This window comes from Trachemys scripta, chromosome 4, assembly GCF_013100865.1.
Source record: "Trachemys scripta elegans isolate TJP31775 chromosome 4, CAS_Tse_1.0, whole genome shotgun sequence".
NCBI lineage: Eukaryota > Metazoa > Chordata > Testudines > Emydidae > Trachemys > Trachemys scripta.
This window is the reverse complement of record NC_048301.1, coordinates 8,711,254-8,726,104: the sequence shown is the minus strand read 5'-3', so window position 1 is coordinate 8,726,104 and position 14,851 is coordinate 8,711,254. Positions and strand designations below refer to the sequence as shown.

General features: G+C 40.5%; 1 protein-coding gene across 2 annotated transcripts in view; it reads right to left on the bottom strand.

Moving 5' to 3' along the window:
• Positions 1–3,200: 3,200 nt before the first annotated feature.
• Positions 3,201–14,851, bottom strand: part of STYX (serine/threonine/tyrosine interacting protein) — a 26,827-nt gene continuing 15,176 nt past the window's right edge. The window contains exons 2-11 of one of the 2 annotated variants that reach the window (XM_034768068.1): positions 12,861–12,893; positions 11,757–11,810; positions 9,807–9,904; positions 8,945–9,005; positions 7,096–7,132; positions 6,478–6,517; positions 6,348–6,398; positions 5,420–5,492; positions 4,851–4,944; positions 3,201–3,694 (exon numbers count right to left, since the gene is read on the bottom strand). In XM_034768068.1, the coding sequence (XP_034623959.1) occupies positions 3,621–3,694; positions 4,851–4,944; positions 5,420–5,492; positions 6,348–6,398; positions 6,478–6,517; positions 7,096–7,132; positions 8,945–9,005; positions 9,807–9,904; positions 11,757–11,810; positions 12,861–12,893 (615 nt within the window). In that variant the 3' untranslated portion in view covers positions 3,201–3,620. The remainder of the gene's footprint in view (positions 3,695–4,850; positions 4,945–5,419; positions 5,493–6,347; positions 6,399–6,477; positions 6,518–7,095; positions 7,133–8,944; positions 9,006–9,806; positions 9,905–11,756; positions 11,811–12,860; positions 12,894–14,851) is intronic. The other variant, XM_034768069.1, reaches the window with a different exon arrangement.

The window sequence follows — 14,851 nt, the reverse complement described above, 5'->3', positions numbered from 1 at the left end:
GAGGTGCACCGAGTCCTCGCTCCTCCCTCTTGCCCAGGGCAATCAGCTGGTTTGCAGCATTTTGGAAGCAGGAGGGAGGGGGGGACGAGCGAGGACTCGGAGTGCCTCCCCCCCCCCTCGCTCCCCTACGTGGCAATCAGCTGGCTTGCGGCATTTAGGGGGGAGGGGGGAGGAGCCAGGACACAGCGAGCAAAGTAAAGGGGGAGGAGGTGGGGGGAGAAGAGGTGGGTCAAGGGTGGGAGCTTGGGGGAAGGAGTGGAGTGGGGGGGCTGAAGGTTGAACCCCCTGCCTCTGGTGCTTGCAGAGTAAGGGAAGCTGCCCTGGAACCTAACCCCCCCTATTTACATTAATTCTTATGGGGAAATTGGATTCGCTTAACATCGTTTCACTTCAAGTCGCATTTTTCAGGAACATCACTAGACCGTTAAGTGAGGAGTTACTGTACTGAATATAGTGGTCCCATGCTCAGGTCTATCGCCTCTGTCGAGGGGGGTGTGAACAGTCTAAGTTGCAAAATTTATCGGGGTCTTCCTTGTATTTAGACAGCAGAACAACGGGAGATCCAATAAGGCCCAGCACTCCAGCAGGTTTGAGTAGAGCAAGTATTTTTTCAGGCATCTTCTTCCATTCCCTTCCCTCTATGCAGAGAGCAGGGCTGTCCCTAGCCAACGCTGCTCTGACACCTAGGCAGACTACGAACAGGACAGCTGCTTTAGTCTCCAACAAATGGCCATCAGTCTCAGGCTGTCTGCATGCAGGACTGTGACTAAGGACTTCCAATCCCCATTGCCACAGGATGCTGATTAACAGGTTGCAGTGGGTACGGTGTTGTTGAAGCACCTGCATTGGAACTGGACGATATTGAGAAAGGTGGGTGCAGCTCCAGGCCCACTTTCATCTCCACAAGCCACGTGCCAGGCTGCTGCAGCATTTGCAGTAAACGGCGGCAAGTGTGGATGTAGGTTTAAGTTCGGGGTTCCTTCTCCTAGCAACTGCCATTGACCCCTTGTGATACTTACGGAAGGACAGTTGCATGCCCCTCTAGTTTGTAACTGGCTGCAGCTTAGTTGATAGCAGCCTACATTTGCCATGTCCAGGTCTGTCTATGGACATTGTTGGTATTTTCTAGGGGCAGCAGCATTCTGCTGCTCCACCACACACTGTTGGTACTGCCGTCAGATTGTCCATGACTGCAATATAAGCACAGAAACCTGTCAAATAAGCAGCTACCTCCTCCCCACCACTTTCTGCAGGATATTCCACGATCCACGAGCTGAGAACACGCTTGGTGGCAGATGACACTGCCCGTAAGTTGCACAGTAACATTATGGGATGAGTAATAAAGCAGATAGAAATACTGAGAATAGGGCTCCTAGCATTTTTTGTTTAAAAGACGTATTATAAGCATTAGAAGAACTTTGAAAACAGTATTACACTGGATGACAGCTGCTGTTAGTTCTCTTGTCAGTTTTCTGAGTGACTGATAATGGGTATAATGGTCTGCTTGTAGGCTGAAAACTTCCTCCACCTGATGTTTATGTTCAAGATTTAAAAAAATTAAACAGTTCAGTCATTACCAAAACCAGCCACACAAATGTATCACCAGAACGGGTAGGAGTAGAAAGTTCAGGTGGCTGGAAAACAGTGACCAAGCGAAGTGCCTTTGAATTCTGTGTTGATGTGACCATGTTAGGAAGATACAGAAGTCTCACTCTGCATGCTCAGCGGTATAGTTATGATTTAACAGCATTTAATCCATGTTCTAAGCAAAAGAACATTGCACTGTGCAAGCACAGCTCTTAGCAGTACAGGGTACATGCACACCAAATGAGGCAATGTTCCTATGCAAAAACTCGGACGCTTACCTTGATTATCTAGTGTGTGCGAGAGTCATGGCTCATTCAATGCACATTGACTGGCACCGTACAGATTCATAGATTTTAAGGTCAAAAGTGACCATTAGATCATGTAGTTTGACCTGTATAATTTCATCCTATTATTATTAAGCCCGATAACTTGCTTGATTAAAGCAAAAGTTGAAACTTATGTGCACAGAATATATAGTTTACAAGGTTGTAGAAAACCTGCAATGGGACAGGATGGCCACGTAAAGAAAACTAGGCTGAGGTTGGATTCTTAAATACGCAAGTCAGGAAATGCCGGTATGTTAAATCTTAACTCCACCCCACCTGTGGTTATGAATAAGGACACAGTCTAATTACGTGAACATGCTATTTCTAAGAAATACTCTAGTTATTTTTCTACCACCTTTTATGGTGCTCAGTAAGGAAGGCCGGGCTCTAAAGGAACTATTTTTTCATTCACATCTTTTGTTTCATGGCCTGGTTGACATACAAGCAGATGGCATACATAGAGTTGCAGAAAATTGAGAGGTGTAACTGATGAAATAAGGAGATAGGCGTTAAGATTGTGTGAAAAACCTTGGCAATTCTGGACTTGAATGCTTGAGAAAAATCAAGGTTGCACAGCTAAGTGTTTTTTAAACAGAATTTATTAATTTTAACCTTTTGGAGGTGCATAGATCTTATCTTCAATGGCAGAGACACTCGCTGGTGTTTGAGTGAAATGTCAGTGTTCCTCCATTCAGTCAACCAGGCTACGGTCTTGCAGTATGCTTTCACCGCTACTTGTCCCATGGTTCCCTTGTTTGATACAATACACGGGAAAGGCATTGGAAATGAGTTGGTAGGCAATGGTTCTATTTTTGATTTGTTACACCAACTATTGCCTGACTTAACAACTAAGTTTGCCAAAACCTTAGTCTGAAACTTACTGATTCCTGCTTGCTAATAGAAAGATTTCAGTCCTAGTATACATCAAGTTGAGATGGTGGTTTCCCCTTTGGTTAGTTTAACACATGACCCTTTTATTTAATAATTTACTCTAACCAGATACAGTTATTAGATTAGCTTGCATCATACTAATGGAGGTTTCTAGATCAGTATTTCCTCTTCTCAAAGACTAACAAGAGCGTAGCCAGTGTATTTGAAGATAAATTGGTACATAATGGGGTTTTATTGTGAAGATAATGAGTCAATGCTGTTCAGATAATTGGGGAGGTTTCAACTGCTAACAGCAGAAGGTATATGGACGTTTGTAAAAACAGGATCTATTTCCACTTTTTGTATGTTTCCAAAGTGGAGTAACTAAGTTGCAATATATACTTAGAACACAGTGAATTTTAGCAAACTTTTCTTTACTAAAGTCTCTTGTTATAAATTACACAAATAACTTTATAAACAAATCCCCCCAGCTTGCATTTTGTTTAAAGTAATAACTTTATATCATACAAATAAAGAAATTTCAAGTATGAAAAGTGCATTATTGCAATAATACCTCTTTGCAAGTCCAAAAATCTTGGTATAGAATAAAACTGTAAAGTGTAAAAAAGGAGTAAAACAATCAGTGCCATCTATTCATTCAAGAAGTCCAACATATTAAAATGTTGCTTAGTGTGTTGCAGAGGCAGATCTGGAAGCAACATGTATTTGAAAAGAAGCTCTGGGTGTGTTCATTGTTTTGTGTTAATTTATCTTTTCTACTTTTCTTCACTTCCACGTGCAGGAATTCACAATCTCTATGAATAGTGGTGCCCTACGTCACCCATTCTGTGCTGCTGCCACTTGCATATTTCCAAATTCGTCCTCATCCTCATGTGTTCGCTTCAAACTTCCTAAAAAAGTTTAGAGAATATGCTTTAAGAAGTCAGTTGTTATAAGCACCTACTAGGATTAAGATCCCAAGACAGTTTGCATTAGAAACTCAAATCTGCACATACTCAACCTTCCAAAACTTTCACCTTGTGGGGTGAAGCTTTCCGTGCTTGGTCTCTGACTAGTCGTCCTCCCCCCGCACCTCAATGTTCAGCCATTTGGGTTATAGGAGATGTAACAAAGTGAAACATTCCAAGTGCACTTTGTTACCGTACATGGCTACAGCAAACAGCTCAAATTCAGTCTTTATTAAAGGATAAGTTAAAGAATTAAGGGTATGTCTACACTACCCGCCGGATCGGCGGGCAGCGATCGATCCAGCGGGGGTTGATTTATCGCGTCTAGTCTAGACGCGATAAATCGATTCCTGAGCGCTCTCCCGTCAACTCCTGTACTCCACCGCTGTGAGAGGGGCAGGCGGAGTAGACGGGGCAGCGGCAGCAGTCAACTCACTGTGGTGAAGACACCGCGGTAAGTCGATCTAAGTACGTCAACTTCAGCTATGTTATCCATGTAGCTGAAATTGCGTAACTTAGATCAATTCCCCCCGCAGTATAGACCAGGCCTAAGCAACTGAGAAATCATATCTGAGTATGTGCAGTGGGCGTGGGCTATTAAAGCCTCACCCTTTTGTCATCACAGCATGTGCTCCTTGCCTGACCAGAGGCCGCTGTTGGGACAACGTGAGGGAGGGAAACTGAAGGTAACATTTTAAAAGTGCCCAGCTCTCTCAATTGAAACACAACAAAATCCTCCCTTCCAAGCAGATCTGCCTTAGCTTTAGGCATGGACTATGCTCTGATTATTGGCTGCCCCCCAGTCTGGATCTCCATGTAGCTCAGGGCTTTCAGCAGGTTCTGGGGATGCTTGCCACAAAGCCACCCTTTCTCCAGCATATCGGGGAAGTGGCGCATTTTCAGTACTCCATCCTAAACACAAGATTGCAAGTAACCCCTATATACCAACTGAAGTCATTTTCCACCCAGAGAGAAAAAGATGCACTGCACAAGTAAGCCTGACCATTGTTGCCAATGGAAATCACTTCACAAAACCAAGCCACATCACTGTCCTTAGGAAAGGAGAGAGTAGTTACACAGAACAGAAGAGACTTCTCACCTGTAGTACCAGGTGGAACAGAGAGTGATCTCTCCAGCTGCAGTGGTGACATCATCTGGATAGTTAATTTTGCTAGATAGATGGCTTCATATTCCTAAAAAAAATAAGGACATATTGCTACTGGGTATGCATGGCCCTTTGCAAAGTAAGGAGACACAAGACTAAGTTAGAGAGAAAGCTGCGTAGGGCAAAGGTCAGAGAAGGGTTTATGGGAATGAAGACGTTTAGTAAACAATGAGTTAAGCTTCTTGGAACACATCCATCTTGTTAGCCCCATTTTTTTCTTTCTTGGGTTAATTACTATGAAACAACAGATTTTCATTTCTTTACTCATGTCCGAAGTTGCTTTTTTCAAAGTTTGATTCTGGTAACTGATTAAAGTGACAGCTCTCTTCTCCTCCACCCCCCATAGTTCCAGATAAATGAGTGTCAGAGTATGCCAACAAACATACTAATTAGTTTAATTTTAAATCACTTGAGAAACATTGATTTTTAGTTGCATAAGTATATACATAACTGGCTGGAAAGGAAGCCACGTGCTTTAAGTTATAATCAGGAAAAAATGTTACCTGAAGTTGATGGACAAATCCAGCATTAGGATTAATACAGAATCTTCTTTCTTGAACATAAGTAAATGCATCCCTTAACGAGAAAAAAGATCTCTGTAGTCATCTCTAGCTACACCAATCTATTGCTACTGAAACATTTTTCTTTAAAAGCCCGTTAGAACTAGCCCTTCTGTACCTAAACTAGCTTGGGAGTGTAGGAGTTGGCTTTGGGGGGAAGGGATAGCTCAGTGATTTGAGCATTGGCCTGCTAAACCCAGGGTTGTGAGTTCAATCCTTGAGGGGGCCACTTAGGGATCCGGGGCAAAATCAGTACTTGGTCCTGCTAGTGAAGGCAGGTGGCTGGACTCGATGACCTTTTGGGTCCCTTCCAGTTCTATGAGATTTTATATACAAGAGAGAGACCTATTTTTTATATTTTATTAAATACCTTTAGGCTCCCCCTTGCCTAGGGCCACAAGGTTGGTCTCAAGGCACAGCATCTCTAAACTGCACTGGGTGGCAAAGGCCCCAAGGGACTATTACAGCAGGCAAGAACATGGGCATTGCTACACTGGATCAGACTAGTAGTCCATCTAGTCCAGTATCCTGTCTCCAATACTTCAGAGGAAGCTGAAAACAACCCTGCAGCAGGCAATCAGGGGATAATCTGCCCAAAGGGAAAAGTCTCCTCTCAATCCCCAAGAGTTAAAGATTGGCTTAAGCCCTGAAGCCACAGGGTGTACATCCCTGAGTAATATTATAAAGAATTTTCAAAGATAAATCATTACTTTACATTTACAACTAAGTACTTGGTTGGGAAGGCGGCAGTTATCCTAAACTGCAAATGGACCAATGTCCCATAAGTATTTTTTAAATTAAACTTATTTCAATTTCTACAGATAACTTAAGACAACTAAATTACAACTCAGTTTAAATGTACTGTTCTTACCTGTACTTCACCCCAAATGTTTCCATAATGTATGCAATAACTAAGGCAGCACTGAAAAGAAACAAACTATTTAGGAAAAAAAAAAACATACTGCATATAAAAACAAAAGAAAAAAGGGAAAGGTTCCTACCTTCTAGAAATCCCTGCATTTCCATGGACAAGAACTTTTCCTGAGAAGAGAGAGAATTACTTGTACAGATGGGTAAAAATTATTCTCTCCCAAGTTTACCAGCTTTTCACCTTAACCACATCTATGCAACAGCAAGGTATTTTCTAAAGAGTAATAGGTTAGCGTCTTACAAATTTTGTTTTACTTCACTCTAGATCACTAACCAGGATCCTGTTAGCGTGGATCCTAGTATAGGAGCGAAGCCCTACATTTAAAAACAAAACCCTAAGCATATGAATCTGTGTTAGTTTCCAGAACACAATCGAATCTGCAGTGTACAGACTGCTCTAGGAATAGATTGGTTATCCAATTTGGGGGGAAGGGAAGGAGAATAGTTTGTATTGGGCTTATATTAAAATGTAATGTTAAGACTAGTTCCACTACCAGGTTCATGAGCATGCAAAATGACAAGCACCAGTCAGCCAACAAACCCAAACATTTGGGAAATCCCCACGTCGGTACTTGACAGTTACAAATATTTATGTCCAGATACACACAACTAAGCAAGTGGATTTTTAAAGCTTTGTAACAACTATTAGGATATTAGGTAAATCAAAGAAAAAGTGAATCCAAGTTTACCTCCAGTTTGTAAACTTCCATCAATAAATTCTTTCGTCTATAGGGAAAAGAGTGAGTTGGTTACATGAAGACACGCAGTTCCAACTAGAGCTGTAAATACCAACACCATTTTTACATTTAAAAACCGAAGAGTTTTCACACCGAACATCATTAGTTAGTATGTAAAGAGTCAAGATTTTGAGATGCTAATGTCACTTAACTGTTCTACATACAAATTAGGGGCTTTATAATGAGAATTTTGAGATAGAAAGAAAAGTTTTTAATTATCAGAAATTAAACACATTTTAGTTAAGCATTACCACAAACAAAGTTTGTTATTTATAATCCCAACATGACCCCAAGATACTTCATGACAATTCAATGCAAACAGCCTATGCTATCCAGAAATGAACAGATGAAAAGCAAAATGCCCAACACAAATATAATCTGGGTCACAATAAAGTACTTACGAAGAATTACATTGCTGTCGGTATATCTACTCTAAAAAGCCACCTTTTCAAATCTATTTTGTAGGTTTCTATTAATCAACCTACAACATGGGCTGCATGGTCTAAAGAGCTCTCTGGGTCACCAAATAGCGCTGGCTCCAGCTGCTGTTCAAGCTCTCGTCTCTTTACTGCATAGAAGAGCCCAGTAACCTTCATATGCAGCTGGAAATGAGACATCTCTTTTTTGGGTCACTGCTACATAGGAGAGCAAACAAGAGCCATCCTGACTGTTGACCGCCATGGGTAGGAAAGGCATATCCAGGGTAAAACAGTTACAAGGAACAGGGCAGAAAAAGGACCAGGCAGCCCGGCAGCATGGGCAGGGGAATGGGGAGAAGGCAAGTAGCTGCAGAGTAGTACATTGAAGAAGTCAAGAGTGAGGCGAGTAGAGGAAATGAACAAAAAGTGAATGATTTTTTCCCCTCAAAGAGAGGGGACAAAGTGTTACTGTGTTTGACTGTTGAAAGTACACACCTCTACCGTGTTACCATCCACGTCAGCACACTGCTCTGTGATCAAATATGGATTAATGATTAGGAAGGAGGTGGCCCCAGGAAACAGACTTATGTGGTCCACACTATGGAAACACTGGGACTATTGTAAGATGCAAGGCCAGATGTGATTTCCCTCTCCCCCAACTTAATTTGGGGGGAATTCTCATAAAATGCTTCAATTCTCTCAAAAACAACCCAAAGTGTACAAATTGAGGCTCAGCATTTCTTTAACCACATTTTTCTGTTTAATGTTCTAGAGTGTAACTAGGTATTAAAGTGAATTTTTTTATTATGAAAATTGCCTTTTAAGTCCTTTAAAGTAGATTAAGATATGCTTCCAGAAAACGAATTGAAATTCTGCACCATCCAGTTTCCTTTCATTTTTTAAACTGACTTGTACTAACATTTGCTGTAAGGAAAAAATTATAGGGCTGATTCTTAGAAACCAAGGTTTTCCAAAATATCTAGTAATTCTGCGTACACATCTTGGGATACCTTAAATGGGCCTGCTTTCCAGAAAGCGATGAGCACCCACTGAAAATCAAGCACAAATAATAAAATAATAATACCACCACCTCTCTCTTATATAGTACTATTCATCAGCAGATCTTAAAGTGCTTTACAGAGGAGGTCAGTATCATTGTCCCAGTTCCGCAGATGGGGAAAGTGAGGCACAGAGAGGTGAAACTGACCTGATCAAGGTTAGTAAGCAGGACAGTGGCAGAGCCAGGAATAGAATCCATTATAAGATGTTTCAAGTTAGGCACTGAAAAACTGCAACACCCAAAATTACTAGTCACTTTGGAAAATCTGACTATGAACTGCTCCATTCACAATCCACTCAAACTGACTGACCAAAATACTTACCATAGGGAAAAATCGTATTATATTTTCAACTGGATTATCTGCAATATCCAAGACTAAATACCTGAAATTAAAACAGTTGCTGTGAGCATACAACAGTATTATATATTGCCTTTTCTTTAATGGGTACAGTAAATCTGGAAGATAGCTTTGCAACAATGTCATTCAGAAAAGTGCATAAGAAGTTGTACAATGCCATATAAGAGACCTAGCCTCATTTTCCTGTCTCATTTCCAGGACTACGGGGAATGTAGCACCCTTGTAGGCCGTGAAAAGGTTCTGCCTGAATCTGAAGGATCCTATCCAGTTCTCAGCTGGAAGGATAAGATCCAAAATGCAGTGCGAAACCCCTTAGGAATCAAAGATGCAGAGAACCAAGCTGGGTATGAATTTATATATAATGCAGCTGAACAGCTATTCCATATTCCCAGTATTCTCAAGATGTTAAATTTTACCTAAACTCTCTTCTGGGGGCCCTGTATGCAACAAAAAGACTGCATATATTGTCTTTGAATCAGTTATTGCAGCAGGGTTTCAACTTACTTAAACAAACTATACCCAGAACTGACAGATCAGTAATTGGAAGACAGTTGGAGACTCTGAGTGTTTGTCTGGCATACCACAAAGTATTTTGTGGCGTGGTGGGACAAATACTCATTGTCGAGATTATCTGACACAACCTTGTTTATTTTAGTGAGACATTTTTCAAACAATATAAACATAACACGATTACTTGAGAGGACCATGCTAGCAATAAGGAAAACACCTTTAAAAATCCCATTCAATATAATTAAAGCATAGCTTTTCAAAATAAGATCTTCAATATGGTTTTATTTTTCAGAATGCTGTTATGTTCATTTCTTACCTAAATAATTGTTGGAAGTTTGGTTTAATAAAATTTGCTTCAATATTTTGCCGTATGCATATTACATGGGTTATTCCATGTTTCTGAAGTATAGGTAGCTGCAAAAGATAAGAATTTAGGTAACATTTTTGAAGAACAGATATGTTTTTTATTGTAGCATATTTAGAGTTATAATAAAAAAATAACACTATCCTTAAATTATGATCAATGTGAAATGTTAGATTGGGGTTATCAGGCAAGTATATGAAAAGTGAATACATTTAAGACTAGACCTCCAAATATTCAGATAAAGAGAACTGTTTTATCAAATGTAGGGTTATATGAAGAATGCTCCTAGCAGCAGGGATAAAAAAGCACCCAGCAGAGAGGGGATTTAAAAAATGGTTTCCCCACCCCCAGCACACCCTTCAACTTCTCTGAAATCTCTCTCAAGTTCACGTGCCATGTGGTAATATTACTGCTAACACTGAATCTTGATGGAACCAGTCCGTAACAGGCGAGAAGTGATATTTCTAAACTATATAATGTAATTTTGCAAACCTTTTCTCTGCCTCTGGGATATGTTCAAACGGAACCCCTGCCACTTATCTTAGTTCACACTACATAAATATTATATTGACTGATCTATTTATGGTTATAACACTAACAGAGAAATAACGGTCAATGGCCCAATATCCATTTTCTGAACAAAGTACAAAGGAGCATTCACAGAAATATCTGCTTGCCACAATCTATAAACTCAGATTTTGTTAATTATGGTGAAATCACTAATAAATGCTCATCACCTTTAGGGGAAGTCACTGAATACTTGTTTATACAATCTAGTATTACAGATTCTTTTGTCTGGAGTGAGTAGGGTAGTAGTATATGGCAGAGGCAAGTGAATAAATCACTGTAGCGGAGTTCAGGGTCTGACTTCAGGAGTTAACATCCTAGGCATGTGATTACATGAGACTCAGCTTTCATTTGTTTCAAAATAAGCTTTGTGCTCTCATGATTGTCAAGGAAAACTCATAAACATGAACTGGGTGCACCAGATACAAAGGTGTCTACCTGAGTCTGCAGACAGCTTGAAATAACAGCTGAAAGGTGTGAACTGAACTGCCCCATGTATCAGAATGGGGTGCCAATTCCAAGACTCACTGCTCTGGGACGAGTGGGATCACAGCACAGGCCAGGGAACCTCATGTCATAGTGTTCCTATAGCCCCAGATTACCTTGATCCTACCCGAGTGTACACGTTTTTTGCAAATCTGACAAACCATAGCAGGTAATAAAAGAAATGGACAATACGTCATTCGTACTGAGTTGTTGTAGCCGTGTTGGTCCCAGGGTATTAGAGGGACAAGGTGGGTGAGGTAATATCTTATTGGACCAATTTCTGTTGGCGAGAGAGACAAGCTTTCAAACTACACAGGCTCTTCCTCGGGTCTGGGAAAGGTACTCAATGTCACAGCTAAATACAAGGTGGAACAGATAGAATATATGCTAAGGGACCATTCAAGGTGAAGTGGACCGTTAACGGTCCCTCTTAGACTATATGCTAATCTGTCTGTTCGACCACGTATTTAGCTGTGACACTGGGGGTATCTACACAGCAAAGAAACACCTGCAGCTGCCCTGTGAGGGGCTGTTTCATTGCTGTGTAGACTCCAGCCTGAGCCCAGAAGCCTGAGTCAGATAGCACGGGCCAGCCGGAGGTACTCCCCCGAGTACTTTCCCCAGACCCGAGGAAGAGCTCTGTGTAGCTCAAAAGTAGAAGATGGTCCAATAAAAGATATTCCCTCATTTACCTTGTGTCCTTTATACTGAGCTCATATGAAAGACTTCAGAGAGTTGTGTAAATATTAACTGTCTGCAATTTACTTTTTCACAATAACGATGTTAACAATGTGCCAAGAGCAATTTTGCTAGAACTTTACTTAGAGGAGAAGATTCTGAAAACCATACCTTGCTTTTCATAGCTGAAGAATATGGGCCTAAAAATAACCCAGGTAAAATTTCCTACAGGGGGAAAAAAAAACAACAACATTAAACATCAACTCAAAAAACGTAGTTAAAAATGCATTGGGCTCTCAGCTCCAACTGTGGCCATGGAAATAAGTAATTTATCATGTTGTGAGGGACATGTTATCAAGCGTCATTTATAACAGGGCTAGGAAAAAAGGTTTTGCAAAGTAAGAGAAATGTGATCCATAAGAAGAGACTCTTATTTTTGAAAGAGAAATTAAATCCTTTATATGGACAAAGTTCGTTAGATTGCCACACCTTATCCAGCCCTTTTTTAAATAGTGGGTTTCAGTGGAATTGTGAGCTGGGGTGAAGGTAAGTTATCTTAGGTATTCCAAAAGCTCACTTATGTGCAGTTTACATATGCAATAAGTCATTTCACTTTATATGACAGTTAGTAACAAATGATTAATTTGTATCCAGTTATCCCCCCTCCATTCAATCTCACTTTCAGGCATGTCTGAAGATCTTTATTTTATGCAAGGATTTGGCTGAAAGGTCATGTACTACCACTTAAGTTCCCCAAAGGCTGCTATTGGAGAACACCTGCTTCTGAATGAATTTAAGTCAGAAGCAAAGTTCTAGTCTATTTGTAATAAAGCTCTAACACGTACATGAAGGCAAAATACTGTATATTTCAGGTATTGGGAGAGAGTCCAAGATTCCCAATTAATAGTGTTTTTTAACTTTATGTTTGCAACACTGATCCCAGTCAGCCTTTATTCTAGACTGTCCACTCTTCTCTCCTCATTCCTCTTCCCCCATTAAAAAAAAATCCCTTCCTTCATACTTAAACCTCCAATAGAACACAACACGTCCAGCAAAAGAGATTGCTAGCATCCTCCTGCTACATACTGTAACTACTCTATGCTAACCACTAGGGGTGGGGAATTCAAGAACAATGTAGCATGCACCCTCCCCCGGGAGGCATATCTGCTGGAATACTGCCAGCCTGCGAAGTCAAGTCTTTCATTTGGCAACGCCACGTACTTACTGAATGAGCCACTGGGTTTTGGCTCCAACGAACAAATTAAAGTGTCATACCTGCATCTCTCGTCTCATGGGATAGGTCCAATCCTTTAAAAAATAAAATAAATATATATATACACATACACACACGCACACAATAGGGAATGTGCAAAAAAAAAAGCTAGCAACCAAAACAAACAAGCGCATTGTGAAACAGTCTGATTGCTGGAATATGGATTTTCTAAATTAAGCCACCTGCCTGCCATTTCATAATCTGCTACTAAATGCAGCTTGGGTCAAAATGAACCATCAGAGCAAAGAAAGTTGTTGGACTCACTAGCAGAATTCCAACCAAAGGGAACAGTGAAATTCAAACTTTTCATGATGAGTGGATCAAGCCTAACCTGTCTCTAAACAGTTTTCTGCATTAGCCCTGGGGGATACAAAATTCTGGCAAAGGTGATGTTTCTATGGCTATAACATAGGCAAAGGTACGCATCAACAGAAATCTTGCAAGTAACACCATATAATCCATCACCTGATATTAGCTTTGACAATTCCAGAAACTTATTTTATATTAACACAGTTTGCCAATTCCACTGCAGAGTACTGGTAAGTCACAAAAAAGGCATTTCTATTTTTCTTTATCCTAGACAATTGGATGGGTTTGTATGCACACCTCCCTGCATCAAGCCAGAAGGACCTGAATATTCCTATTAGTTAGCATGTCCGATTCCTGCACCATCACAATCCCTTCAAAGTGTTTTTGTGGCCAGTGCAAGGTCCACTACAGAGCAGCCTGCCTTGGCTCATTTTGTACCATCCCCTCAATCCACCTGCACATTCTAGATGCTAGAACCAGCATTCCAAATGCCCATGTGGTTTTTTTTTGTTTATTTCTTTTGGCACCTTACAGAACAACTGCCAGAGCTGAGGTTTACAACCTATAAACACAGTCTGTCCCACTCCTATTCTTTTCCTCCCTGACAATCCACTACCCCTTCCTGCTGTTCACTCATTTATTCCCCATCCCATGTTAATTATCTCCTGCTCTCCTCCAGTTACTGGTTAATACTTTAGGGCCTAATCAGGATCAAGGCCCCCTTATGGTAGGTATTCTACCAACAAAAAGAATTTACAATCTAAAAAGGCAATGGGGGGGAGGGCAAAGGAATAAAACATATATGCAAAGAGATCAGGGTGATAAGCACACCTGCTTAGTTTTCCACAGCGTGTGTGTATTTACATAAGCTTTCCTCAATCCACCTTCCACAGAAGCATTAATAGTTCCTTTGTTAAATTTATATGAATTCTTCCCATTTGCCCTTCCAGGGCTCTGCTGATATCCCTTTTTCCCTTCCCACCATCCCCTTAGAAAATTAAGAGGTTATATAAAAACATACTTATTGGACAACTGCTGACTGTGACTTGAAGTGTCAGGGTTACAGTAGCAGTTTATATTGCAAGGAATGAATTATGGAATGTAACCCCTAGATTTCAGAAGTGGGAGTAGTAGCTTCAGGTCCCAAAATCACAGTATGGCCAATTCTAGGAATTTGAGGAAGCCATAAATACTGTTAACATCGTAATATATCACTTCCCTCATTTAGATACATGTCTTAAAACAAAAATAGGTACTCAGTGAGGCTTTACTGACTAAATGATATTTAGTAGGATTATATGGGATTTTGGTATCAGAGTAAAACATTTTCCCTAAGCCTCTGGATTGCAGAATTGAATCTGGGACAGCATTTGAGGAAAGTTCAATTCAAATTAAAATATGGAACCACATTTTAAGAAAAATTCTCTCTATTACTGTGTGAAAAAACTACACAAACACAGAAAATGGATTGCAGTGAAATTGATTACACAGAAAACACTGCCAAATGCACAAAGTAAATACATTAGTTAACTTTTAAAAGGTTTCAGAGTAGCAGCCGTGTTAGTCTGTATCCGCAAAAAGAAGAACAGGAGTACTTGTGGCACCTTAGAGACTAACAAATTTATTAGAGCATAAGCTTTCGTGGACTACAGCCCACTTCTTCGGATGCATCCGAAGAAGTGGG